This window comes from Ictidomys tridecemlineatus, chromosome 15, assembly GCF_052094955.1.
Source record: "Ictidomys tridecemlineatus isolate mIctTri1 chromosome 15, mIctTri1.hap1, whole genome shotgun sequence".
Lineage (NCBI taxonomy): Eukaryota > Metazoa > Chordata > Mammalia > Rodentia > Sciuridae > Ictidomys > Ictidomys tridecemlineatus.
Window position 1 is genome coordinate 6,452,191 of NC_135491.1, and position 27,667 is coordinate 6,479,857.

Consider the following 27,667-nt stretch of genomic DNA (forward strand, 5'->3'; position numbering starts at 1 on the left):
ACAGAGCCAAGAAGTGGCCACACTGGTCTGAACCCAGATCAGGGCCTAAAATTGTGACCACAGGGCTGGGCTGCCTCCCAGGGAGGAAGGGAACCAGAGAGCTGTCAGAGGCCCAGGACCCCTCTGCAGCCAGCACGGAGCCCACACCTACCCGGCTTAGGCGAGACACCGCCAGGGAGACACAGGTCTTGAAGTCGTCAGGGTTCTTCTTGCAGAGGCAGGTGATGAGGCTGACAGCGGCTGTGACCACGCCCTGTGGACGGGGAGGGGGCCGGTCGGGATCTGGGGAGGGTCCCCCCAGGCTGGGGCCCTGCGGAGGACCTAAGGGCAGAGGCTCCACAGCAGGGTGGGAGGTGTGCACAGGAGGATGTGAGGGAGCGGGGGTCTGTACACGTCATTATGTGGGGTTTTCTACAGGGGGGATAAGGAGGCTATGGGGCCTCAGGGACCACGGCCCACACAGACCTCAGTGTCCGGGCGCCCCCGGGAAGGTCCCCGACATCTCCGTGAGGAGCCTGGAGGGCTGGAGACCAGGGAGGGGCTGGGAGCCCTGCCTGGGGTGGTGAGGACTGGGGTCCCTGCAGGTAGGGCTTGCTGGGGGGTCTCTGGGAGTCAGAAACAGGCTGACATTTTCTGAGGGGTTGGGTCAGGGATGGGTGTTGGGTGACAGGGTCATAGGACATGATCCCTGGGTAGCCAGGGGGTGTTGGGATGGAGGTGAGAGGGTTTCTGGACAGGTGGCTGGGTAGTGCGTACTAGGGACACCAGATCAGGGTCTCCAGTGCCTGGGTGGTATCAGGGAAGAGGACGGGGCTCAGGCTTCCAGGTGGGCTGGGAACAGAGGGGGCTTCAGGGCAGCTAGGAGGGGCCGGGTCTTGGGGCAGTAGCCAGGGCCTCACCATGTGCTGGTCATTGAGCAAGTGTACCACACGGGCCGTCCACTCGCCCATGGGCACCAGGTCAGGCGAGGCCTTGTAGAGCCGCAGCAGACACAGGGCCGCACTCTGCTTCACGCTGTCCATGCTGTCCCTGTGGGGACACAGCACAGGGCAGGTGGGGCAGAGGTCAGTGCAACCTGGCTCCCCACATTCCTCCTCTCCTGCTCCTCCCCTGAGGCTGCCGATGGCCAGCAAGGGATGCAGGAAGTCAGGCGGACAGGGATCCAACCTGCGCTGCCCTCACAGGGACTCAGTTTCTCCATCTGCAAAGTGGCTGCTCCTCAGTAACCTCCTAGGTCCCTGCCAGGACTAAGCAAAGTGCCCAGCCTGGCGCTGCGCCTTCTTCCATTCACCACACCTCCAAAGCACCTCCCAAGGCACAGGCACTGCTGCAGGCCCGGTGGACAGTGGGGCCACCTCAGCGCACATCTGTCCTCCTAAGACTTCCCTCCAGCGGGTGGCCCACTGCACCTCGACACAGAAGAGGTGGGCGGCATTCGGGGTGTGCACAGCACAGAGGCAAGTGGGAGCACGAGGCACAGGGATGATTTTGGAGGAGCCTCTCTGCTCCGACAACAGAGGTACAGAAAACCAAGGCAGGGAGGAAAGAGAAAAACATCTGCAGTGCACCAGGGCGCGGCTGTGCTCCCAGCAGCTCAGGAGGCTGAGCGGGGAGGACCACAGTGCTGGGCCAGCCTGAGCAACTTAGCAAAATAAGAGGCTAAAAGGGCCCGGGGGGGGGGGGGGGGAGCTCAGTGGGAGAGTGCCCCTGGTTCAGTCCCACGAGGGTGGGCGGAGGGCTGTGTGGGGGGAGAAGCAGGAAGGGCCAGAGGCTGCAGCCCAGTGAGCAATGGAGGGAGCGCTAAAGACCCCAGACAGGTGACGAGGGAGCTGCTGGGGGTGGTGAGCGAGAAGTAGTGGGATCCCAGCCTGACAGCAGCCAGTCACCACCCAGCCCTTCCCACATGTGGGGCGCTACCCTATGCGGAAGAACTTGTTATTTCATCTTCTCCATAAACTAAGAAATAAGTACTATTATCGAGCGTGGATCCCCAGATCTGCCGTTTGCTCAGAGGTCCCTCTGGCTGCCCTGTGGAGAAGAGGACGTGGGAGGCGAGAGCAGAAGCAGGGAGGCCGGAGGAGGGCGCACACCCATCTGGATGGGAAGGCGCTCAGACCAGCAGGCAGGGATGCAGAGGGCAAGGCGGCACGCTGGGGGTCTGCCTTCTGACCCAAGGGACATATGTGGTAAGTGGTGACACCGTGACATGAGTGTGGGGGGGCCTGGGAAGGAGGAGGGCTCTGAGTGGATGGGTAGCACTGGAATCCAGAGAGGCCAGGGAGGGCCCAAGCTGTGTGACATCCATAAGTCCATTTCTCTCTGAGCCTCTATATTATCCTCTGAAATGAGGGACCCTGTTCCCCACCTATCAATTACTGTATTAAGCGGAATAATGGTCTCCAAAGGTGCCAACTCCTAATCCCAGAACGTGTGAACAAGCTCCCTTACATTCAGAAGGGTCTCGGGAGCAGGGATGTGGCTCAGAGTGGCAGAGCACATGCCTAGCATGCATGAGGCCCTGGTTCAATCCCCAGCACTGAATAAAACAAACTAACGGCTGAGTGCGGTGGCACACTCCTATAATCCCAGCAGCTCAGGAGGTGAGGCAGGATGACCACAAGTTCAAAGCCAGCCTCAGAAACAGCAAGGCTCTAAGCACCTTAGTGAGACCCTGTCTTAAAAGAACAAGGGCCGGGGATGTGGCTCAGGGTAATGCACCCTGGGGTTCAAGGTCAAGTATCAATAAATGAATAAATGGATAGATGGGTGGGTGAATAACAGGGGACTGGAAGATGTGACTAAGAACCCTGAGACAGGGAGGGGATCCTGGATTCTGCCGGTGGGCCTGGTGTCATCGAGGACCCTTAGAAGAGGGAAAGATGAGGGTCCGAGTCAGAGAGGGACAAGGCCTGAGGGTGGAAGCAGAGGCCACAGGAGGAGACGCCGCCGCTGGCTCTTTCTACGACTCTGGGGATGAAGCCAGGCCTGGCACATGCCAGGCGAGCACTGGGCTACACCCCCACCTGCTGAAGTTGGCTTTAAAGATGGAGGAAGGGGCCAGGAGCTGGGGAATGAGGCGGCCTCTGGAAGCTGGAAAAGGCAGGCAAATGGCTTCTCCCCTGGAGCCTCTGGAAGGATCAGCCCTGCCCTCAGGTTGCTTGCAGCTCAGGGAGGCTGGGACTTCGGACTTGACTATAGAACTGAGAGAGAATCAGCTCGATTTAAGCCACCACCTCGGGGGCTGACTCTGTGTTTGACTATTACCCAGTCCTGAGCAAGACTAAGAAAACGGTGCTGTTCCAGAAGGTTCTCCAAGGCTCTGGGGTCAGACACACCTGCTGGACATTCTGGCTGTGGTGTGTGATCCTGGGGAAAACCACGGACCCTGTGATGGGCGAGCTGGTTTCCTCCGCAGGGAAAGAGGACTCCCAGAAGGACTGAGGGTGAAGAGAGCTGGAGTCTAGGAAGCTAGTGTGGCCGAGCACAGGGGAGGTGCTTGGGCCTCTGGGGCCTTCAGTAAAGCGTTTCTCCCCAGAAAGGACCCAATAGGTGGCAGAGGCACACGGCAGAGTTCTAGGAGGGGAGACTGACCTGAGCCAAAGGCTGGGACCCAGCTGCTTCCCCAGATGTGCAAGAGAAACGTGCACAGCATAGCAGCGCCCTCCAGGCCCCACGTCTGCAAGGCAGGGAGACGGGCCTCAAGCCTACAGCCAAGGGTGGCCACAGGACTGGCACTCTGAGGAGCTGGGCCACCTCTGGTAAGGGACCACCACCCTGGAGCATTGGGTTAAAACCAGAAGCCAGCTGAAGGTGGGCCCCAGACACGGCGGTCAGTGGTCAGTGTGCTTCCCACCAGCGGCCGGCTCCACCCCAGCACTTGCTCTGGGGACTCTGCTCCAAGGGCCTCCCTATGTTAACCACAGCCTCCAAGGAGGCAGTCCTGCATTTATAGGTCAGGAAGTAAATGCAGTTGAAAGCAAATAAAGGAGTAAGAGCTACTCATCAATGCTGTGCTGTTTAGGTCAAGTTTCCACCCAGGGAGGCAGAGCAAGCAAATTCCAGGGCAGAAACCCCTGAATTCATGGGCACAGGGAAGGAGGGTGGAGAAGCAAGGGATTCTGTGAGGGACAGAAGGGAGAATGTGGCTCACTGATTTCCCTTTTCAAAAAGGTGTTGATACCAAATACCAGCAATTCCCCTCTTAGGCACTGACCCTGGAGAAGGAAGACAAAGGGACACAGACCAAAGGGGACATAGAGGAGCATATCATCTATAGAAGCCAAAAGGTGCCACCTTTCTGATGCACAGATAAGATACTCTCTTGCTGTGGAGTATTACTTGGCCTGAAAAAGGAACAGATGTTGGCATAAGTGCCACCTGGGTGAAGCACATGATGCCGAGAGGATGAAGCCAGGCAGAGGCGCCCTGGTCTGGGACCGGCAAAGCCACGGAGGCAAAAAGACAGGGGCTGAAGGGGTGGGAGGATGGGGTGACTGCCAACAGGAAGGGGGTCTCTTGGTAGAGGGGCTGGGGTCGTAGCTCTGTGGTTGAGCACTTGCCTCACATGGGTGAGGCACTGGGTTCAATCCTCAGTACTCCATAAAAAAATGAGTAAATTGGAGCTGGGGTTGTGGCTCAGTGGTAGAGCACTTGCCTGTGTGAGGCACAGGGTTCAATTCCCAGCACCACATGTAAATAAGTAAAATAAAGGTCCACTGACAACTTAAAAAATATTTTTTAAAAAATGAATAAATAACATAAAAATATTGTGTCTATCTATAACTATCTATCTCTCTCTTTATATATATATTTCAATGTCCTTCAGTACACGCCTGTAATCCCAGTGGCTTGGGAGGTGGAGGCAGGAGGATTGCAAGTTCAAAGCCAGCCTCAGCAAAAGCGAGGCACTGAGAAACAGGGAGAACCTGTCTCTAAGTAAAATACAAAATAGGGCTGGGGATGTGGCTCAGTGATCAAGTGCCCCTGGTACCCACCCCCCCAAAAAAGAAGTTCCTTCACACCCCAGGTGCTGCAAGGCCAAGCTTCTCGTGCCCAGAGGTGAGTGGAGAGCCAGTTTACCCCACCCTGGCCCCTGACCCTGGCAGGACACTGCCCCTTGCTCACACTGGCCTCTGCCCTTCTCAGGTGGCAGGTGACCTGCTGACTGCCTGTCCTTACCTTACAGAAACTATTAGTAGCAGCTGCCACCACCAACCACTCCTTCCTCCACCAAAGCTCCTAGTGTCCTGTGTCACCGCCTGTGCTTCCTCTTCGTCTCCACCCCACAGCTCAGCCTTTAGGTCACTTCTCCTTCCTGTCACATCCTCTGCTCCCAGGGACTTCATCCAGGCTGTGACTTTAATTACCATCTATTCCTAGGTTGCCCAGTGCAGTAGCCCCCAGTCACGTGTCACCTCTGAGCACTTAAACGGAGGCTAGTTCAAAAGGAGACATGATGCATGTGTACACTACATGCCAGGTTCCAAAGACCCAGCAACAAAACAGGATGCCCAGAAAATGGCTCATGAATAATTTTTTATGTTGATTCAGTGTCAAAATGACATTGTGGAAGGATGAGGTTAAAGTGAAGTGTTAAACAGCAGGGCAGGGGTAAGCGCATTGGTGGCTGCCACTCACTCTCCCACTCTGGCCCTGACTCCTCAGGCTCCAGCAGCCCATGGACATCTCTATGCAGATGCCCAACCCAACACGGGTGCTCCCAGCTCAAGGCTCCTCCTCTCCGGGGCCAGGCTCTTCCCCAGTCTTCGTCATCCCAACGCCAGTCTGCTATCCCCCACCCACCAGTTCACCTCCCTCCTCTCCTGTCACTGTTCCAGAGCACACTGTCTCTAACGGCCACACTGCTACAGAGCTGATCCACCCGCCCCAGCTCGCCCCAGCTCCAACACAGCCTCGGTGCCTGGCTGTCTCCTGCTTCCCCCACCCACCCGCTGGACTTCCGTCTATGATTTCCTGTGCTACTGGAATTTGGGGATCAGCATCTTTCATTGATTCTGAAATAGTCTTGGCCATTATCTCCTCAAACAGTGCCTCTGCCACACTCTCCCCTCCTCATTCCAGAATTCCAAATAGCAGCATGTTAACCTCTGTCTTCTAGAACTCTCTTTATGGTGCTGGGGATTGATCCCAAGGGAGCTTTCCACTGAACTACATCCCTAGTCTTTTTTTTTATTTTGAGACAGGGGCTAAGGGTTTCACAAGTTGCTGAGGCTGGCCTTGAACTTGCAATCCTCCGCCTCAGCCTCCCCAGTTGCTGGAATGACAGGTGAATATCACTGTCTGTCTTCTATGACTCTTATCTTTTTTTTTTATTTTTAGTAACTTATTCTAGGGCTGGGGATGTGGCTCAAGTGGTAGCGCGCTCGCCTGGCATGCATGCGGCCCGGGTTCGATCCTCAGCACCACATACCAACAAAGATGTTGTGTCCGCTGAGAACTAAAAAATAAATGTTGGAAATTCTCTCTCTCTCTGTCTCTCTCTCTCTCTCTCTCCTCTCTCCTCTCACTCTCTCTTTAAAAAAAAAAAAAAAAAAAGATGTTGTGTCCGCCAAGAACTAAAAAATAAATATTAAAACTAACTCTCTCTCTCTCTCAAAAAAAAATTTTTAAAAAAACTTTAGACAATAAGACAACAAATAACCCAATCAACAAATGGGCCAAGGACCTGAACAGACACTTCTCAGAGGAGGACATACAATCAATCAACAAGTACATGAAAAAATGCTCACCATCGCTAGCGATCAGAGAAATGCAAATCAAAACTACCCTAAGATACCATCTCACTCCAGTAAGATTGGCAGCCATCATGAAGTCCAACAACAACAAGTGCTGGAGAGGATGTGGGGAAAAGGGTACACTTGTTCATTGTTGGTGGGACTGCAAAATGGTGCAGCCAATTTGGAAAGCAGTATGGAGATTTCTTGGAAAGTTGGGAATGGAACCACCATTTGACCCAGCTATTCCCCTTCTCGGTCTATTCCCTAAAGACTTAAAAAGAGCATGCTACAGGGACACTGCTGCATCGATGTTCATAGCAGCACAATTCACGATAGCAAGATTGTGGAACCAACCTAGATGCCCTTCAATAGATGAATGGATAAAAAAAATGTGGCATTTATACACAATGGAGTATTACTCTGCATTAAGAAACGACAAAATCATAGAATTTGGAGGGAAATGGATGGCATTAGAGCAGATTATGCTAAGTGAAGCTAGCCAATCCTTAAAAAATAAATGCCTAATGACTTCTTTGATATAAGGGGAGTAACTAAGGACAGAGTAGGGACGAAGAGCAGGAGAAGAAGATTAACATTAAATAGGGATGAGAGGGGGGAGGGAAATGGAGAGAGAAGGGAATCTGCAGGGAAAGGGAAGGTGATCCTCAGGGTTTTATAAAATTACATACAAGAGGAAGTAAGGGGTAAGGAAGAAGTACACAAGTGGAATAAATGTTTTACAGTAGAGGTGGTCGAGAGAGAAGAGGGGAGGGGAGGGGAGGGGTGGGGGGATAGTAGATGATAGGTTAGAGAGCAGAATTCATCAGACACTAGAATGGCAATGTGTAAATCAATGGAAATGTAATTGATGTAACCGATGTGATTCAGCAATCTGTATACGGGGTAATAATGGAAGTTCATAACCATTCTGAATCAGATTGTGAAACATGATATATTAAGAAAGATGTAATGTTTTGAAAGACCAACAATAAAAAATTAAGAGTTAAAAAAAAAAAAAAAAAAAAACCTTTATTCTATTTATTTATTTAAATTTTATGTGGTGCTAAGGATGGAACCCAGTGCCTCACATATGCGAGGCAAGTTCTCTGCCACTGAGCCACAACCCCAGCCCCTCTTTTTTATTTTTTTTTTAATATTTATTTTTTATTTTTATTATTTTTTTAATGTTAATATTTATTTTTTAGTTCTTGGCGGACACAACATCTTTGTTTTTGTATGTGGTGCTGAGGATCGAACCCGGGCCGCACACATGCCAGGCGAGCGCACTACCACTTGAGCCACATCCCCAGCCCCAATATTTAATTTTTAGTTGTAGTTGGAAACAACACCTTTATTTCACTTATTTATTTATTTTTTTATGTGGTGCTGAGATCGAACCCAGGGTCTTGCACGTGCTCTACCGCTGAGCCACAACCCCAGCCCCTCTTTTTATTTTTTTTTATTTATTTTTTTTTTTTTAAAGAGAGAGTGAGAGAGAGGGGGACAGAGAGAGAGAGAGAATTTTAACATTTATTTATTTTTTCTTAGTTCTCGGCGGACACAACATCTTTGTTGGTATGTGGTGCTGCTGAGGATCGAACCCGGGCCGCACGCATGCTAGGCGAGCGCGCTACCGCTTGAGCCACCTCCCCAGCCCCCCTCTTTTTATTTTTAACAGTGCTGGAAATCAAACACAGATCAAGCACATGCTAGGCAAGCACTCAACCACTTTACCACTGAGCTACAGCCTCAGCCCAACCTCTCTCTCCCTCTCTTTGTGTGTGTGTACTAGTAATCGAACCTAGGGGCACTGCACCACTGAGCTACAGTCAGCCTTTTTAATTTTGAGACAGGGTCTTGCTAAATGCTGAGACTGCCTCAAACTGATGAGCAATTAGTGGCTTACGCTGGAACTGACCTCCTCACACCCCAACACCAAATGAAGCTGGCCCCAGAGTCACTAGCCATTGGTACCTCGTGAGATAAATGAAGATCTCCCCGTCTCCTGCCACCATGTGACACAACTACTGCCATGGTCTGGGGACACATCTAACAAACACAGAAAAAAAAAAAAAAAGGCATCCTCCTGCCTCAGCCTCCCAAGTCACTGGGATTATAGGCTTGCAGCACTACCTAGCTCCAATTCTTTCTTTCTTTTCTTTTTTTTTTGGGGGGGGGGTGCTGGGGATTGAACCCAGGGCCTTGTGCATGCAAGGCAAGCACTCTACCTCACCTCCAATTTCTTTTTTAAAAATCTCTATTTTGAATTGTAATGGATTCTGCTGTCATATGTAAATAAAAAACATATACAACCAGAGATATGAAAAATTGTGCTTTATATGTGTAATAAGAATTGTAATGCATCCTGCTGTCATAAATAAAATTAATAAATAATTCAATCAATCAATCTCTGTTTCGGCTACATGCAATGGCACACACCTGTAATCCCAACAACTTGGAGAGCTGAGGCAAGAGGATCACAAGTTCAAGGTTAGCTTCAGCAAATTGGCAAAACCCTCAACTACTGAGAAAGACTTTATCTCAAAATAAAAGTAAAAAGAAATGGGAATATAGCTCAGTGGTAAAGTGCCTCTGCTGGATTCAATCCCCAGTATGTATGTATGTACATATGTGTATAAAAAGTAAAAATAAATCTCCATCTCTTGATTTTTCTGGGCTATATTCTGATTACTTTAAATCCTTAGTTTTACTCTCTGTTCACTAATTCTTGCTTTGGTTACATCTGCTCTGCTGTTAAACCGGATCACTTATTTTAATGACATTTTTCATTTCTTTTTAAATCTGCTTAGTACTTAGTTCTCTTAATTTCTTGAAACACATTAAGCATATTTATGTTCCTTTCTGGTATTATTTTCTAGTTTTACTGTAGTGTTCTCCTTCATGGTGTCTCGTGTCCTGTGTTTGGTGATTTTGTGAATGTGAGCTACTCATGTGACCTGGAGCTTCATCTGTGGAAATCCCTGAGGCCTGGGCTGAAGATAGGATCACTTTAAACTAAAAGTTAACTAAGGGATGTTTGGACTACCAAGGTCATACAAAATCAGGCTAAAAGCCAGTCTCAGGGATGCTCTGGGCCAAGGTTTGAGACAGGTGATTTTACATACAGTCCCCAAGGGGATTTATTTCTAGGTCACTCTCACTTTGAAGTGTGGCCTTCTGGAGTCTCCTCTTGGACAAGCTTGGTCCAGGAGGCTGCAGGGTCCTCAAACCAACACTCAGACCAGCGAAATCTGGCTTTTGCACTCTGTTCATCCCCCTGTGCACGGGGTCTTATGTGTCCCTTATTTTCTGGCTACTTCACGGATCTATTTTTTTTTTTCGTAAGTTTATTTGGGGTTAACAGTTTCAGAATTTTTTTTTAAAGAGAGAGAGAGAGAGAGAGAGAGAGAGAGAGAGAGAGAGAGAGAGAGAGAGAGAGAGAGAGAGAGAGAGAGAGAATTTTATTTTTAATATTTATTTTTTAGTTCTTGGCGGACACAATATCTTTGTTGGTATGTGGTGCTGAGGACGGAATCCGGGCCGCACGCACGCCAGGCGAGCGCACTACCAGTTGAGCCACGTCTCCAGCCCTACTTCACGGATCTATTAAAGAATATTCTGGGGGGGCTAGGGTTGTGGCTCAGTGGTACAGTGCTCGCCTAGCACACGTGAGGCACTGAGGTCGATCCTCAGCACCATTTTACCAAAAAAAATGAAATAAAGATATTGTGTCCACCTACAACTAAAAAATAAATATTAAAAAAAGAATATTTTCTTCTGGGTGCAATGGCACATGCCTGTAACCCAAGCAACTCCAGAAGCAGAAGGATCATAAGTTTGAAGCCAGCCTCAGAAACTTAGTGAAGCCCTAAGCAATTTACTGAGATTCTGTCTTAAAAGTTGGGTGGGGGTGGGGGGTGCTAGGAATGTAGCTCAGAGGCAGAATACTCCTGGTTCAATCCCTAGCATGCAAAAGGGGCACACAGAGATAGATAGATGCCACTTCCTCTAGGTAGCCCTCCCTGATCCCCTGCTGTCAGACACATTTATATGCCCCTGCACCCCACAGTTTGAGAGATGAATACCACATTTCATTCTGCAATGATTTCACCAATATTCATCTCCACTCTGGCCTGTGAAACTGGGAGAGCAGGGACCATGTTCTGGTCATGTTGATATCAACCACCCATCAGTATGGTGCCTGGCACAAAGTAGTTGTTCAATACACGTTTCTTAAATCAATGCAGAAGCAGCAGAAGTAAGATTATAACCATTTTTATATTAGATGCTAAAGCTCCATATATCAAAGAGAAAGCCCCGTGTTCTGTGGAGAAGCCACCTCATACCTTCCAGTCAGCTTGGTGAGAGAAGAGATAATCACAGGGGTACTGCTGGAACCTCTGAGGTTCCAGCCTACTGGCGGTCCACAGCCTGGCTGAGAGACCTCAGACAGGTGACAAAACTTCCTTGGCTGTACCTCATGGCCCCCAGCCCTCCTCCCCCATGGATCCTCAGTGCCTCACCCAGCCACCAGGATGCGGGGGATGTCAGCAGCGAAGGCTTCGCCCATCTCACGACTGCCCACGTTGGCGATGCAGTGCAGGGCCAGGCACATGAAGGTGGGGTTGCGGCTGGCCAGGTCATTCTTGATGGCGTTGTTGATGAGCCGGATCAGCTCAGAGTTTGAGTTCACCAGCACAGAGATGAACAGGTAACCCTGGGCCGGGAGGAAAATGAAAGGTTGGGAACCTTGTGACCAAGTGGCCCTAGAGCCAACCCTCAGACCCTGGATCTGTACTTCCAGCCCCTCCTCCCTCAGACTCAGGGGTCCAGACCCCTGCCCTCCTCCCCGGACTCACTATCTGCTTCTCTGTGTACTTATTGGAGCTAAGCAGGTTCACAGCTTCCATGTGTCCAAAGTCAATGTCATGGCCAAGCAGGAAGATGAAGAGCAATTTGCACACATATTTTTTCTTACTGTAGCCATCCAAGGCCTTGTCCCCTGAGGCAGAGGAAGGAGTAAAGGAGAGCTGACAGTGAGGATCTCAGGACACGTCCCCACACCCCCGGCTCCCAGCTCCTTCCTCCCTCACGGCCAAGGGGTCCGGGTCCCAACCTACCTTTGAACTTGGAGCGAATGTTGGCCAGTTCCTTGTTGATCCTCTTAATCTCAGCCTCTTTGCTCTTACCTGGGGAGAGGACAAGGAGGCTGGTTAGGGCAGAGTTTGGCCACCTGTCCTCACTTCTCTTGCTTCTCTGGCCTCTGGGTTATAAGAACCAAATCTCTGCCTGGGGGTCTCTACCTCAGAGGTTTGGAGGGAATGGAGGCTGGCTGATCACCCCGCTGGGCAGCTGTGACTGCCACCCTCTCTTCCTCCTGCTGTCGCCCCTGCAACTTGGGGCTCCCTGGTTGGTCTCTCAGGTTCTGAATGCCCGATGGCAGCTCCCCTTCTGATGCTAGCACTGACAAGTCCCAGAGTGGCACCCAACGGACACATGACGGAGAGCTTAGCCGCCCTGCAGCAGTCCCACAGCCCTGAATCAGAGGGGCCTCCTGGAGGAGGGCTATCTGAAGTGGGGCTTGTGGGAGCGTCTCCAGGAGTTGGGAGTGGGGCGAGGCAGAATTTCTAGAGAAGAATGGCACATGTGCTCACTCGCTCCTTCCTTCCTTCACACCTGAGCCGCCTGGGGGCCAGGCATAGGTGGCCCAGATACGGGTCAGAGCAGGTTTCTGCCCTTTAAATAAGGGCATTCTGCTCATTAAAATGTTAAAATATCAGGCTAGGGTGTAGCTCAGTGGTGGAGTGCTGGCCTAGCACGAATAAGACCCTGAGTTCAATCTCCAGCACCACAAAATAAATAAATAAGTAAAAATAAAGTTACAATATTCATTACATGTTGAAATGATACTATTTCAGATGCACTGGGTTACAGAAAGAGTATTAAAGTTAATTTTGCCCCCTTCTTTCTAATGAACACAGGGCTACTGGGGAAGATATACAGGTCATGGCTATCTGCACCCGCCTCTGTCTCCCAGGCCAGCCTCAAGGGCAGTAGCTCCATGTGCCAAGGGGCAGTAAAGTCCATCAAAAGGTGAATGATGAGCAGGGCGCAGTGGCTACACCTCAGGAGGCTGAGGCAGGAGGATCACAAGTTCAAGGCCAGCCTGGGCAACTCTTTGAGACCAAATTATAAAATAAAAATTTAAAAAAAGAGCTGGGGATATAGCTTAGTGGTAAAGCACCACTGGATTCAATCCCCAATAAAAGAAAAAAGATGTGAATGATGGGTCTTGGGAAGTGCAGTGTAGTGATCCGCTCCCCACACTTGAGAAACAGTGGATAGGCCAGTGCGGTGTGGGCTTGGCTCAGCTCAGGGGGCTGAGGCAGGAGGACTGTGAGTTCAAATCCACCCTCAGCAATGGCGAGATGCTAAGCAACTCAGTGAGACCCTGTCTCTAAATAAAATATAAAATAGGGCTGGGGATGTGGCTCAGTGATTGAGAGCCCTGAGTTCAATTCCCAGTACCCTTCCCCTACCACCAAAAACATGGGTGGATGGTTGGGACCAGGGTGAGAGTTCTCTGGGGCCCAATCGAGAAAACCACTACTTCACCAGGAGCCTCATGCAGCCTATGTCACCTCAGAGGCCACCTGAGCCTTTTAACTTATTAATTATAAGTTTCCTGTAGTCTCACAGGTTAGACTGGAATAGGATGACGCCGGGAGCCCTGGTCTAGGCAGGGCCCTGGGCAGTCCTGGCCCGTGAGGGCAAGCATGCAACATGTCAGTCAACCTAAGTAAGACATACAGGGACAGAAGCTGCCCAGGCGCGGCCTGGGGCCTGGGTGGAAGCTTCCAGGGGAGAGGACATTTGAGGAGGGCCTTGAAAGATGAGGAGGGCTCCGAAGCAGTCACCAGAGGGGCACGGGACAGATCCTGGCAAGGTGTGCCAACAAGGGTGGCCAGAGTTAGCAACACCTCCCTCGGGGCAGGACAGAGCAGGTGACAGAGGAGGCACACTGGTCACCAGTATGCCTGCTCTGGTCTATTCCTGCGTCAAGTATGACCACACAGCATAAGATGCTTAGACTCTGCCACCTGGAGATTGGCACAGCAGGAGTGTCCCAGGTTAAGCCCTCTCTGGCTTGTGTCCAAACCACTTTAAAAAGCTTCTCAAGGGGGGCTGGGGCTGGGGCTCAGTGGTAGACGCCTGCCTCACACATGTGAGGCACTGGGTTCGATCCTCAGCACCACATAAAAAATAAATAAATAAATAAAGATAATGTGTCCATCTACAACTTAAAAAAAATATATATATATATTAAGAAAAAAAGGGCTGGGGTTGTAGCTGAGTGGGTGAGCGTTTGCCTCGCATGCATGAGACATTGGGTTTGATCTTCAGCAACACATAAAATAAATTAAAAAAAAAACAAAGATTAAATAAATTCCTTAAGTTCATCTAATTAAAGTGGGTTTAAATATATCTACAAATATGTGTATGTACGCATAGTCTTTTAATATTCCTCAAGTGATACATAATTTAAAGAAATTCTCCAGCGGCCCTCCAGGACCCCTCAGACACCAAACCCAAGGATCCACAAGTCCTTCACATGATGGCCCAGCGTATCCTCTGAATGATTTCCGCCTTCTCTACCTGACTTAGAATACTCAAGCTGCTGAACAGGCTTTACTGAAATTTGCTCCCGGGCGAGACCCTCCAGTCCAACAGAACAGAGTGGGCCGGGGAATCGCGCCCAGGCTCAGCCAGATTGGAACTGGATTGGGCTTAGGGAGGAAGGGAGGGCTTGGGACAGGAAAGGGAGGTTTTTAGGGTCCCTTGTCCTCCTGGGTGGTTGGGGGATCTTGCTGAGATCCATGCCCTTCCAGGATTAGTCAGGAGAAGCGGCTGACTGACAGGTGGCTATCACTGCTTGTCTGTGGGTGCCTGGTGCTTTGTTCCCTTCGCCACCTCAAACCCACCTAACAGTAAATATTACAAAACAGCTGCTAGGCTGCAGTGTTAAGGGAACAGTGACGAGAGAAAAGGCCGTACCTGTTCAGTACCCCGCAATTTCTTTTTCAAATATTTTTGGTCTGCAGCTGGTTGCATCCAGATGAGACACTCATGAACACAGAGGGCCTGTGTGTGTGTGTGTGTGTGTGTGTGTGTGTGTGTGTGATTTTCTTTAAATTGCCCCATCTATTTGGTACCATCTTCTGCATAACTGACATACTTTGCTGTGAAAATAATCTAGAGGAAGCAAAAGCACAAGGCCTCCTAAAGAGAAGACACGGCCTAGGTACAGATCTAGGGGACCCAGGGACAGCACACTGGGGCTGCTGAGTGACACATGGCAAGATGGGGCTGAACAGAGCTACAATGGACTAGGCTAAATGACAAGGAGGACTGCCCAGCACCTAGGACCAGCCAGCAACAGGGAATGAGCTCCCCATCGTAGGCAGCATGCAAACATGCCAGGGAGATTTAAAGGGATCCTCTCACTCATGAAGAGATTTGTTTTCTCTTTTTGGTACCAGGGATTGACCCAGGGACGCTTAACCACTGAGAAACATCCCCAGGCCTTTTTTATATTTTATTTAGAGAGAGGGTCTCACTAAGTTCCTGAGGCTGGCTTTGAACTCGAGATCCTCCTCACATGTGTACTGCGCACCGGGAGCCCCTGGCCCGGAGGGGAGGAGACAGGAACAGGGGGCAATGTTTTGAGGTAAGAACAATGGAGGCTGGGAGGCAGGAATCAAACAGGGGAGGAAGCTTCCTGTACAGCTCCCAGGGCACGAGGGTCAGAAGGGGAGGCTGGAATGGACCCAAGGAGCCAGGTGTGCTCTGGGAGGAGGACCAGCATGCACCTCGGCCTGGAGGCGAAGGGGAGGCAGAGGTCCAGAGGCACAGCACTCACACCACCGCACTGGGAGTGAGGACAGAGGGGTGGCCAGAGGCCGGTCAGACTGCGGAGCCTCTGCTCTTCCAGTGGGTGCTGGGGAACCACGGGAGGAGCAGCATCTCTAGAGCCTGCGGCTGTGGCTGTGATGGGCGTGCAGCGACAAGGAGGCCACCCCGCCACCACTGGCTGGAGCCGGCAGAGTGGAGGGCGCTGCTGATGCCTGGCGTGGGGCTCCTGGTCAGGGGAGATAAAGCCGCCCTGAGCACGTGGGCCACAGCATCTGCGGCATCAGGGTGGGACTGTCACTACCACCGAAGACATCCCGACAAGCTGGCCCCAGCCCTGGAGGAACCAACAGGCTCTGAAGGAGGAAACCCAGGCATCCAGCAGCGCAGCACCACAGAGCCCCTGAAGTCCCCGCGGGGAATGGACTCCACGAGGTCCCGCACGAACCTCAAGGGCCCTGGGTTCTGGGAGATGCTTAGACCCTGGTGACATTTTGGCCTTTCCATTCCCAAAATGGAAGCCACCAACAAGAGGCTACTGGGCATCTGAAACGTGGCCAATGCAACCAAGGGACTCAATTCCTCATTTTATTTCATTTTAATTTATTAAAAACTGATGCTAAATTTGGTAACTGAAAAAGTATATCTAGAACCACTTGGGAACTTTGTGAATCTACGTTTTCAACTATACTTTTTAAAAAGTCTTTTTTTTTTCCTAAATGAAGGATTTGTCAGTAACTTTTTTTTAACATTTATTTTTTATTTTTAGGTGGACACAATATCTTTATTTTATTTTTATGTGGTGCTGAAGATCAAACCCAGTGCCTCATGCATGTGAGGCGAGTACTCCACCACTTGAGCCACATCCCCAGCCCAGTAACTTTTTTTTAATATACCTTTATTTTGTTTATTTTTATGTGGTGCTGAGGATCAAACCCAGTGCCTCACATGTGCAAGGCGAGCACTCCACTGCTGAGTCACAGCCCCAGCCCCAAGAAATCTTAATCCAAAGAAATTGATTCTGTTGTGACTACAGGTCCCCAAATGAGATTCACTGTGAGTATGAAATACACACTAGATTTTGAAGACTTAGTATAAGAAAGGAACATAAACCACAATCAGTAAACCTAGGGTTGGAAGTGAAGCTCAGTGGTATTATGCTTGCTTAGTTAGCATATACAAGGCCTTGGGTTTGATCCCCGGTACAGAAAAATTAATAATAAAAACTAATAAGCTAGGGATGAAGCTCAGTGGTAGAGTGCTTGCCCAGCATGCACAGGCCCCAAGTTCCATCCTCAGCACTGCAAAATAATTAAAATAAAATAAAATAAATCGATCCTAGATAGGCACAGTGGCACACGCCTGTAATCCCAGTGGCTCAGGAGGCTGAGACAGGAAGATTGTGAATTCAAAGCCAGCCTCAGCAAAAGCAAGATGCTAAGAAACTCAGTGAGTCACTGTCTCCAAATAATACAAAATAGGGCTGGGGATGTGGCTCAGTGGCCAAGTGCTCCCGAGTTCAATCCCTGGTACATAAAAAAATAAATTAATAGATCCCACGTTGAAACAATATTTGGATAAATTTCATTGGGAGTTTTGATTTTTAAACGTGGTGAGAAAACTTAAAACATACATGTGGCTTGCATTACAGCTCTGGATCACACATTGCTCACATTGTCAACGAAGTTGCCATCCCTGAGTGAGGAATTATATTCTCCTTAAACAAGGCCGCGCCCTGTCACTCCCTGCCTAAGCCAAGCTCAAAGTGAGAGGATGCGGGGTGCTGACGTGCAGACCCTCCCCTCCAAGACGTGGACACCAGCGCCCTGACAGCAGGGGTGTATGTGCTGCCTCTGTCCTGGCTTGTCCTCAGGGTCTACGCCGCTTGGCACAGAGGAGGTGCTGAACTCTGATCTGTGGACCAAGGCCATGAGACAACACCCAGACGGTGGGGGCGGTGGGGGTTGGGGTTCAGACTCAGATCTCTCTAGTTCCTTGAAGTGCAGACCTGGGGTTGGGTCACCCCAAAGGCTCACTAATGCTGAAGCACCATCAAAGTGGCACTTAGTATCTCTCTGCTGTCTCCACAGTGGCCAGGGGAGCCTGTGAAAACTTGAATGAGCTCTCATGCCCTCCATGTTCCAAACCCCTCTGCAGGGCTTCCAGGGGTTCAGCGTAAAAATAAAGTCCTCTCCACGGCTCCTAAGGGCCTGCACCATCTGCACTGGTCCCTCTGTGGCCGAATGTCCTGTCCTGCCACCCCTGCCTCTTTCTCCTTATCTGAGCTCTTTCTATACCCAGGCACAGTCCAGCCTCAGATTTTGCAGATTTAGGCCTGCCTGACTCACCTACCAAACTGATTCCCTGCTCTAAGACCACGCTTTCAACCAGACTCTGACCAGCCCAGATAAGAACAGGGTACCCAAATTCAGCCCTGCTCCGTGCTTAGTCTCCTCCCAACACCTACTGCTACCCATCTGGACACCTCAGAGTTCCTCGAATACTCGTCCACCTCCATCGCCCAGTGTGAGCACCACTGCGCCGGGGCCTCTGTTCGCTGCTGGAGCCATCCCCAAGCCCGTGCCTGGTGCCAGCTGGTGCTCCGTGAAGGCTGGTTCTTGAAGCCTCCCAAGGGCCAGGACTGCAGAGGGCAGAACTGGGGACCCGGGGAGGGGGGTGGGGGAGACCAGGTCCTGAGCTCCAGGGTCAGGAGAGATGTCACAACACGATGGATCACGACCGGGCTCTGCCTCACAGAGGAGCTCAGGACACATGGCATCAGCACTCCGCTCGCTTGACGCTCAGCAAACTCTCCCGGCCCCTCCAGAGCCAGACTCTGCTCTGGGGAAAGTGGGGCCCTGGATAGGAGGCGGCCTCAGCCCTGGCCCCAGCAGCTCCCTGTCAGATAAAGGACTTCTGCTGATTCCCGCTCAAGGCAGGACAGAACCACGCCCTCAGGCTGGGCTGGCCTCAATCTCTCCCTCTTATCAGCAGAACAAGTCTTCCCTCCTCTCCTCAAAGCCGGCCTTTCAGCCCTCCAGAGCCCAGGGCGCCCGCTCTCAGGATGGCTCTGCGCTCTTCCTCCTGCTCCTCTTCTTCCTGCTTCTCTTCCTCCTGCTCCCCACCCTCAGGACAGCTCCATGCTCTTCCTCCTGCTCCCTAACGCATACTCCTAGTCCCTTCTCCTCCCTCACACCTGCTTTGGACTTCCCCACTCCCCTGTGCCCTCCAAGAGAAACACCAGCCTGGCCTCTGCCCATCTCCCCAAAGTCAAAGCTATCCCTCTCTGTACCAGCTCCACAGGCCTTTCCTCACAGCCTCAAATGGACCTCAGGACCTTTGCACTTGCCACCTCTGCTTTCACAGCTCTTCTCCACTGCCCTTGGCCTGGCTCATTCCTCCACATCCTGCCTACGTGGCTTTCAGTGTCTTGCAAAGCAAGTCCTGGCCTGAGCCCTGCAATCCATCAGAGTCCCGGCTTCTCAACACTGTGGCCCTCTCCTTCTCCCTGATGGGGTTATAACAGTTGCAGTCACAGATGTTCTTCATTTTTTTGGGCCCTGGGGATTGAACCCAGGAGCATCAACCACACCACTGAGCCACATCCCCAGCCCTTCTTATATTTCATTTAGAGACAAGGTCTTGGTAAGTTGTGGAGGTTGGCTTTAAACTCATGATCCTCCTGCCTCAGACTCCTGAACTGCTGGGATCTCCACTTTGTAACTTATTTAACTTTATTTTTGCACTACTGGGGTTTGAACCTAGGGGCACTCTACCTCTGAATTTCAAATGCTGTCCTTTTTATTTTTCATTTTGAGTTCAGGGTCTTGCTAAGTTAGTTGCCCAAGTGGGCTCTGAACTTATGGTCACCCTGCCTCAGCATCCTAGGTAGCTGGGATCACCGGCATAGGCCACCACACCCAGATGTTTCCCACTTTTTAGAAACCATGTCTACTGTAAAATTCAGTAGTCTTTGTGTATTCACAATGTCATGCAAACATCACCGCTAATTCCAGAACGTTTCATTAACCCTAAGACTGTATGTACTCAGGAGCTGTCACTCTCCACCACACCCCTGCCACCGTGCTGGGCAGTCACCAATCTTCTTTCTTTTTTTGGTACGGGGGACTGAACTCAAGGGCACTTGGCCACTGAGCCCCATCCCCAGCCCTATTTTGTATTTTATTTAGAGACAGGGTGGGTCTCACTGAGCAGCTTAGCACCTCGCTGTTGCTGAGGCTGGCTTGAACTCACAATCCCCAAGCCTCAGCCTCCCAAGCAGCGGGGATTACAGGTGTGCGCCACCAAGCCCAGCTCCTTCTTCTTTATGTCTCTATGGATTTCCTATTCAGGACATTTCAGCTACAGGAGTCACACACGTATGGCCTTCTGCTTCTGGCTTCCTCCACTTGGCTAAATCATGAAGGCCCACCTGTGCTGTGGCATGTCAGTGCTGTGTTCCTTTATATGGCTCAGTAATACTCCACAGTGGAGACAGGCCACTTTTTGTCTCTCTGTTCATCAGCTGCTGGACATTCGGGTTGCTTCCACTTTTTGGCTATCAGGAATCATGCCATGAGCATCCATGCATGAGTCCGTGAGGACAGCTGCCATCTGTTCACAGCATCTTCTCCCATGGGGCTGGTAGCGTCACAGGGGCATGAACACAACTGTCCTATTTGCCACTGTGTCCCCAACACCAGGATAAGACTGGAAACCTATCAGCCGCTCCACATACACTTGCTGATAAGAGGACAGGAGCGACCCTGACCTTCCAGTAGCTCCAGCACTTCCACTTCTGGAGCCCACACCCAAGCCTCGGCCTCAGCCTCCAGGTGAGCTCAGGGCTCTCTTCCTTCCCGACTCCCACCTCCAGGACCTGGCAGATCCCCTCAGCTCTTCCTTCACAATGTACCCCAAGCCCAGTGCTTCTCGCCATCCAGCCTACCTCTCTCATACACTCTCCTTGGTTCATGGTGTCACTCCAAACCACGGCAATTTTTCTCACAGCAGTCAGAGAAATTATTTTAAAACATCATTCAGCCACATCCCTCCTCTGCTCACAATTTTCTCGTGGCTCCCAATTCACCAACAGCAAGGCCAAAGTTATCAGCACAGTCCACAAAGCTCTACTCGCGGCTGTCCCCTCTGTCCTCATCTCTTCCCCCTCTCCCTTGCTTGGCTCCAGCCACACTGGTCTCCTCCTTCTTATTTTATTTTATTTTTTTTGGGGTAGTGGATATTGAACTCAGGGGCCCTTGACCACTGAGCCACATCCCCAGCCCTATTTTGTATTTTATTTAGAGACAGGGTCTCACTAAACAGCTTAGCACCTCACTTTTGCTGAGGCTGGCTTTGAACTCACAATTCTCCTGCCTCAGAGGCAATGGGATTAAAGGCAAGCGCCACTGTGCCCAGCTCATCCCTCTTATTTGAACACACACTGACCATGCTGTAACCTCAGGACCTTTGAACACATGGTTTCCCTGCCTGGACCCTCTCCCTCCAAAACCACAGGAACTGCTCCCTCATGTTGGTCATCTCCACTGAGATGTCACCTCTGTATCACAGCCTGTGCTCAGCACCCTCTCCTCCTCACTTACTTTTTCTTCATAGTACCAGTCGTCATCTGACTTTATATCATTTATTGCCTTCTCTGTTTATTATCTATCTCCCTCAGAGAATGGAAGCTTCCAAGAACAGAGGTTCTTGTTCCCAGCCACAGCCCCAGTGTTGAGAACAGGGCTCAGTACACTGTGGGGATCTCAAGTATTTGCTGAGCGAATGAATGAATGAGCTTTTAGGGAAAAGAAGCTATTATTAATGGAGTTTGCAGACAAAAAGGCTGAGCCTAAAAAAAAGGTTCGACGGTTTGCCGAGAGACACAGCAATGGTAAGTACTGAAACAAGGCACACCTCCCTTTAACAGCTGTCCCACCCCCCAGTCTACCATGCCTTACAGCTCCAACCCTTTTCACAATAACCACATCATCATTCCTCCTAATGAAACCCAAGTTTCCACCCCTCCTGTTCCCTGAGCACTTACTAAATGCCAGATCCCTCCATGACTACTGAATGCTAAAACAATAAGTAGGTACCTCACAGAATCCCCCTTTAAGATCCAGCCGAATAACACAGCCAAGATCCACAGAGAGCCTGACACGTGAAAGATCTCACATGTAGTAACCCTCAGGAAGGTGTGATCAGCAGTCCCCCCCTGACAGATGAAGAAACTGAGAGCCAAAGTCCCTCATTCAAGGTCACACAGCTATGGGGTGGCAGAGCTCAAACTCAAAGCCAGGTCGGGCTGACCCCAAAGCCCATGGATGTAGCTCTGAAGGCTCCCAGCAGCTCCGCACACCAACAGCTGCTTCCAGGAGTTGGAGCTGACTTGCTGCCAGCCGTCCCATTGACCCGGCAACCCTCCCTGGTGGGGATCACTGTCTCCATAGTGCTGTGGTCAGACAGGGAAGGGTCCAGAGCAGGCCTGTCCTGCTCCCTGACCTCTGGCCTCCCGCTGAAACGAGGCTTCCCCTACCTGGGTTTGACAGATCTCTCCTCCACAAACCCCTCAGGCTCCCTGACCTGTTCCTTGAGGTCCAAGCTCTCCTGCCTCTGGCACATCCCCCCAGCTCCCACATGCCTTTTTAGGCCCCTGTGCCAGGTCTCGGGATCTCTCAAGACTCTACACTAAGATTCTAAAGGGTCCCTCCCTTCTGCACTCCCTGGGCCCCTCCTTTTCCCTCAGTCAAGCCTGCTCCCCACTGTCCTCCATATCTCCTAAGCAATTCCCCATTCTGGAGGCTCTTTATCCCTCACCAAGGTCCCTCCATAATCCCCCCCACTTCCCATCTCTCCGACGGAAGTCCATGGACTTCCAGCCACTCCTATGCTTCGTTGATGCCACTCACCAGGAGCCTCGATGACCTATCTAGCCCCTTCCCCTCTATGACACCCCCTTTCCCGGACCCTCAAGCCCTGGCGCATTAGGCTGCCTGTGTTCCACTTCCTCTGGGTCCCCTCTGGCCGTCTCCCATTCCACCAGCCCACAGGGTACCCCCACCGAGCACCCGCTTCCATTTCTGCCTCCATCAGGGATCCCTCCAACCCCACGGTCTGTACGAGCCAACAGCTTTTTCATCACTCCCGGGGAACGCCTCTAGGGCCCTATCCCGGGACCTCACTTGCCTCCTGCCCTCTGAGACCCGGCGGACCCCGATAGCCACTCCGTGTCGTCACCCCAGGAGGCACTCTATGACACCCCAAGCCCCTGGATCTCCCCCACCCTAAAGTTCCCACCAGGACTCTCCTATTCTCCCTCTCTTCGACGCAGAGGCTTTCCATGCCCCGGGTCCCTCTGTGACCCCCAAACTCCTCGGTTCCACGCTGCCCCCTCCCCCGCGTCTTCTGTGTCCCCCGGCCGCGAGCTCACAGTTCCGGATGTCGGAGATGAATACCGCAAGCCCCCGCATCCCATCGCCCTTGGACACGGCCGGCATGATGGCGGTGGTGTCGGCTCCAGGCCTGGCCGGACAGGGCACAGCACGGCGGGGGCTGGCAGGCGGGCACTGGGCGGAAAGGACCCCAGGCGCGCCGAGGAGCCCAGCCGGCCGAGGGGGAGGGCGGACTGGGAGCGGGCGGGCTGGGCAGGCCGTGGACCGCCCTCGGTCCCTCCCCCCGCACAGCCGTCAGGGGCCTTCAGCCGGCCATTGGCTGTTCTTTCTGTCTGTCAGGCCCGTCGTCGCCCCTGCTCCCTCGTTCACTGGTCGCAACGCAAAGGCACACCGTTACGATTGGTCCAGTGCCCTGCTATTTCCGTTCGGGAGCGGAGGAGGGGGCGTTGCCCGAGAGACGGGCGGGGTTCGATTACGCACCATGGGACCGCCTCCTCCGAGCGGCCGAGGCCAACACTGATTGGATGTGGCCCCCTCTCCAAGAAGCGAGGGAGGGACGTGAAAGAAGGTGGGGGAACGGGCCTTGGGGGGCGGGACTTGGATTGAACGGGACCAATGGATGGGTAGAACGCCCCCGCAGGCGTCACGAATTCGCCGGACCTGTCCTACTTCCGCCCTCGATTGGGCGGTTGTGGGGGCGGGCGGAGGGCGACGACCCGTAGAGAAAGAAGGAGAAGGGGAGGGTGTCGCTTAGCCGGGCTGGGATAGGTGGAGCGACGCCTGCAATTCCCTGCTGCAGAGAAGGATCTGGGCGGGGCAAGAGAGCGTGAGGTGTCTACTGCGCAAGCGCTCCTCTGTTCCTTTCTCCTTCCACTCCCCCTCCTTCCCTCCTTAAATCCTCGTCCAGGAAGGCTTCCCCTTCATCCCACCCCTTGCAACCTACACGTTCGCACTTGATTTGTCAAGAGACCTAGCATCCCAGAGGGGAGGAGACCTAGAATCCCAGAGGGGGCGGAGCTTTAATTCAAAGCCATTAAGTAGAGGTTAAAACGAAGATTCAGAGAGGTTGAGTGACTCGAACAAGGCCACACAGCTCGGAAGTGGAATCTATAGGTTTTTAACCACTTTTCAATATATATATATTGCCGCCCCTCATCATCACAATGCTTCGAGCAATTTCCATTATAGAAGATATTGAGTCAAAATTGATTCTCTCCTCCACAGTCTCTGAACCATCCCAGTCAAGAAAGGAACCTAGTACTGACAACTCAGATGCTGTTTAAGAAAGGAATGAGTGGGCTGGGGTTGTAGCTCAGAGGTAGAGCGCTTTCCTTGCACGGGTGAGGAATGAGTTCGATCCTCAGCGCCACATAAAGAAATGGAATAAAGGTATTGTGTCCATCTACAACTAAAAATATTTAAAAAGAAAGAAAGAAAGAGAAGAAAAAGAAAAGGGCAGATTTGCTTGGCCTTGGCCCCTCCCCCGCCGTGGGCTTCCTCCCACCCCCAGGCTTTTTGCTTGACTGGCTGCTGGGAAAGCAAAGCCGCCAGAACTCCAACGCCCCAGGCGATTGAGAAATTTGGGGCAAAGGGAACTGGAAGAGTCCATTGGTGTCGCCTAGAGGAACAAAACGGCACCCCGCCGGTCTTTCCGAATCTCAGTGGCGAGGCATTGCTGGAATGAACCGAGGGGGCGTGTCGTGGGTTTGGGAAGGTCCACTCTGACTGGGGGGGGGGGATGGGAGGAGGTAGAGAAGAGCCTCCTTCCAGATTCAGTGGACCCTTCCTGTTGGTTCCAGGAATGGGCTTGGGAAAGTCCATCTGGAGTCTAGGAGAACAGACGTGTCTTAGCTGTTTTAATGACAGGGAGAGTCCTTTCTGTTTCTTTTCTCTCTTCCTTTTCTCCCCCGACTCCCCCTGCCCGCCCCCCCCTTGGTACAGAGAATTGAACCCAGAGCGCTCTACCACTGAGCTACACCCCTAGCCCTTTCCATTTTTTTGTCTTGAAACAGGGTCTTGCTGAGTTGCTGAGGTTGAGCTGCAGCTTGAGATCCTCCCGCCTCGACCTCCTGCGTCCCTGGGACCACAGGCCTGCGCAGCTCGCCCGGCACAGCCCAGTCCTTTTCTAAAAGAGGGTGCGCGGGGCGGGGCTTGTGGGTCCCTAAACACCGTAGACCTGTTACAAACCAAGCAAACTGGACCTGAAAAAGTTTTTTTTTTGCATGAATACAAAAGCTTTCCAAGCACCAGAGACCTCCTGTGGTGACCTGGAAAGAAGTACTTTCCCCTGAAGACAGGGCCGTCATCGATCTGTGTTAACCGTGAACTTGAAACTCTTTTTGAGGGGTGTGAAGTAGGGATAGCGAGTATTTCAACAGGGAAATTATAACCCACAACAGGACAGAAAAGCATTTATATCCTGCCTCCATCTTCGCCTGCCCCCCTTCAGCTGGAGTCTGGGATTAACTCTGAGTTCTTGGGGAAAAGGGATATCTGGCCCCTGGTCAAGGGCAGGTAGGAGAAGCCGGGCACAGTGGCACATGCCTGTAATCCCAGGATTCAGCCTCAGCAAATTAGCTAGATCCTGTATCAAAATAATAAAAAGGACTGGGGATGTGGTTCATGGTCAGGCGCTGCTGGATTCAGTCCCTGAGACCAAAAAAAGGGAGCAGGGGCCAGTTGGAGGAACTCTGTGCTTCTGCCAAACACCCCAGAGCCCACGAATTAGCCACCAATTAAAATTTTTCTTTTTCTTTTTTTTGCAGTGCTGGGAATTGAACCCAGAAGCTCCCAGAATGCTAGGCAAGCACTGTACCTCTGACCCATATCCCCAGCAGCCCATTTTCTTACATTTTTTTAAATATATATTTTTAGATGTTGATGGACTTTTGTTTTATTCATTTATTTATGTGTGGTGCTGAGAATTGAACCCAGGGTCTCACATATGCCAGGCAAGTGCACTACCACTGAGCCACAACTCCAGCCCTCTTATGTTTTAATTTGAAAGGCTGGCCTCAAATTTGCAGTCTCCTGCCTCAGTGGCCTGAGTAGCAGATTAGAGGCCTGTACCACCACTCCTGGCTAATTTTACACTTAGCCCTAAAACAAAGCCTTCTGAGATCTACCGGGGTTCAGGTTGGGGCCAACCCGATCTTCTGCAGAACACTGGCACTGTCTGATCCTGGGCCAGGGCCTCATGATGCTGCCCACAGGGCCCACAGGCTGACCCCTGTGGAGGGACAGCAGCATTGTCCAATGGAAACACAATGGGGGCCACTTAGGGACTTTTCCACGTACTCTAGCCACCTTGGTAAACAAATGAAAAAGGAAATGATGGCTTTGATTACGTTTAGTAATAGAATGCCCTTACTTATGGTGGGGCACCGAAAATATCAGAACTGAAAATGCACTGAATCCACTCAATCTACCAAACATCAGCAGCTAGCTACACAGAGCACCTGGAGTCCAGGTTGTTTCTAAGTCTTGGCCACAGGACTGACAGGGAGCTGTGCCCGCCCAGCCCCGCAAGAGAGGGTCTTACGCTTGGGAAAAGATCCAAATTCAAAACTCACTTTTGAAGAAAGTGATGGTTTCTCCTATCACTTTCACACCACCGTAAAGTTAAATGTGTGTGTGTGTGTGTGTGTGTGTGTGTGTGTGTGTGAGAGAGAGAGAGAGAGAGAGAGAGAGAGAGAGAGAGAGAGAAACCATTGTAAGACGAGAATCATCTGAACATTTTCTTTAACTCCGTTATATAGAGATATCAGTTCAGCATCTTGTGCGCTCTGATTTTCCAAAGTCTTTGGAATCTGGTGTTTTATGCCCACAGCACATCTCACTTTTGACTGGAGACTTTGCAAGTGCTCACAGACATGAGTTGCTTTACTTTTTTTAAAATTAATTTATTTATTCTAATTTGTGAAATATGATGGCATAATGCAATTCATTTCATATTACACATATAGAGCACAATTTTTCAAGTCACTGGTTGTACACAAAGTATTTTCACACCATTCGTCTCTTCATACATGTACTTAGAGTAATGATGTCTAACTCATTCCACCTTCTTTCTTACTCCCTTGCTCCCTCCCTTGCCCTCCCTCCCCTTTGCCCTATCTAAAGTTCCTCTATTCCTCCCATGCTCCCCCCCCCCATCGCTATTATGAGTCAGCATCCTCATATCAAAGAAAACATTCAGCCTTTGGTTTTTTGGGATTGGCTAACTTCACTTAGCATGATATTCTCTAACTCTATCCATTTGCCTGCAAATGCCATGATTTTATTCTCTTTTAATGGTGAGTAATGTTCCATTGTGTATATATATCAAAGTTTCCCTATCCATTCATCTACTGAGGGCATCTGGGCTGGTTCCACAGTTCAGCTATTGTGAATTGAGCTGCTATAAACATTGATGTGGCTGGGTCCCTGTAGTATGCTGTTTTTAAGTCCTTTGGGTATAAACCAAGGAGTGAGATATCTGGGTCAAATGGTCCATTCCAAGTTTTCCAAAGATTCTCCATATTGCTTTCCAGATTGGCTGCACCACAACCACAGGCTTCTGACAGTAAGTGATCTGACAGTGACCATCAGGTTGAACAGCAAAGAACTAGACACCTGGATTTGAGT

The 27,667-nt window shown here is 51.1% G+C and overlaps 1 protein-coding gene and 1 long non-coding RNA gene across 3 annotated transcripts in view; one reads left to right on the plus strand and one right to left on the minus strand.

Moving 5' to 3' along the window:
• Ap2a1 (adaptor related protein complex 2 subunit alpha 1) overlaps positions 1-23,296 on the minus strand; it is a 35,255-nt gene extending 11,959 nt beyond the window's left edge. For both annotated transcript variants that reach the window (XM_078031616.1, XM_078031615.1), the window contains exons 1-6: positions 23,080-23,296; positions 11,858-11,926; positions 11,597-11,739; positions 11,261-11,454; positions 900-1,029; positions 152-253 (exon numbers count right to left, since the gene is read on the minus strand). In XM_078031616.1, coding sequence (XP_077887742.1) covers positions 152-253; positions 900-1,029; positions 11,261-11,454; positions 11,597-11,739; positions 11,858-11,926; positions 23,080-23,146 — 705 coding nt within the window. In that variant the 5' untranslated portion in view covers positions 23,147-23,296. The remainder of the gene's footprint in view (positions 1-151; positions 254-899; positions 1,030-11,260; positions 11,455-11,596; positions 11,740-11,857; positions 11,927-23,079) is intronic.
• A 738-nt stretch (positions 23,297-24,034) lies between these two features.
• On the plus strand, positions 24,035-25,920 carry LOC144371043 (uncharacterized). Its single transcript, XR_013431204.1, has 2 exons — positions 24,035-24,430; positions 25,054-25,920. It is a non-coding gene; the product is annotated as an uncharacterized LOC144371043 (long non-coding RNA).
• The last annotated feature ends 1,747 nt before the right edge of the window (positions 25,921-27,667 follow it).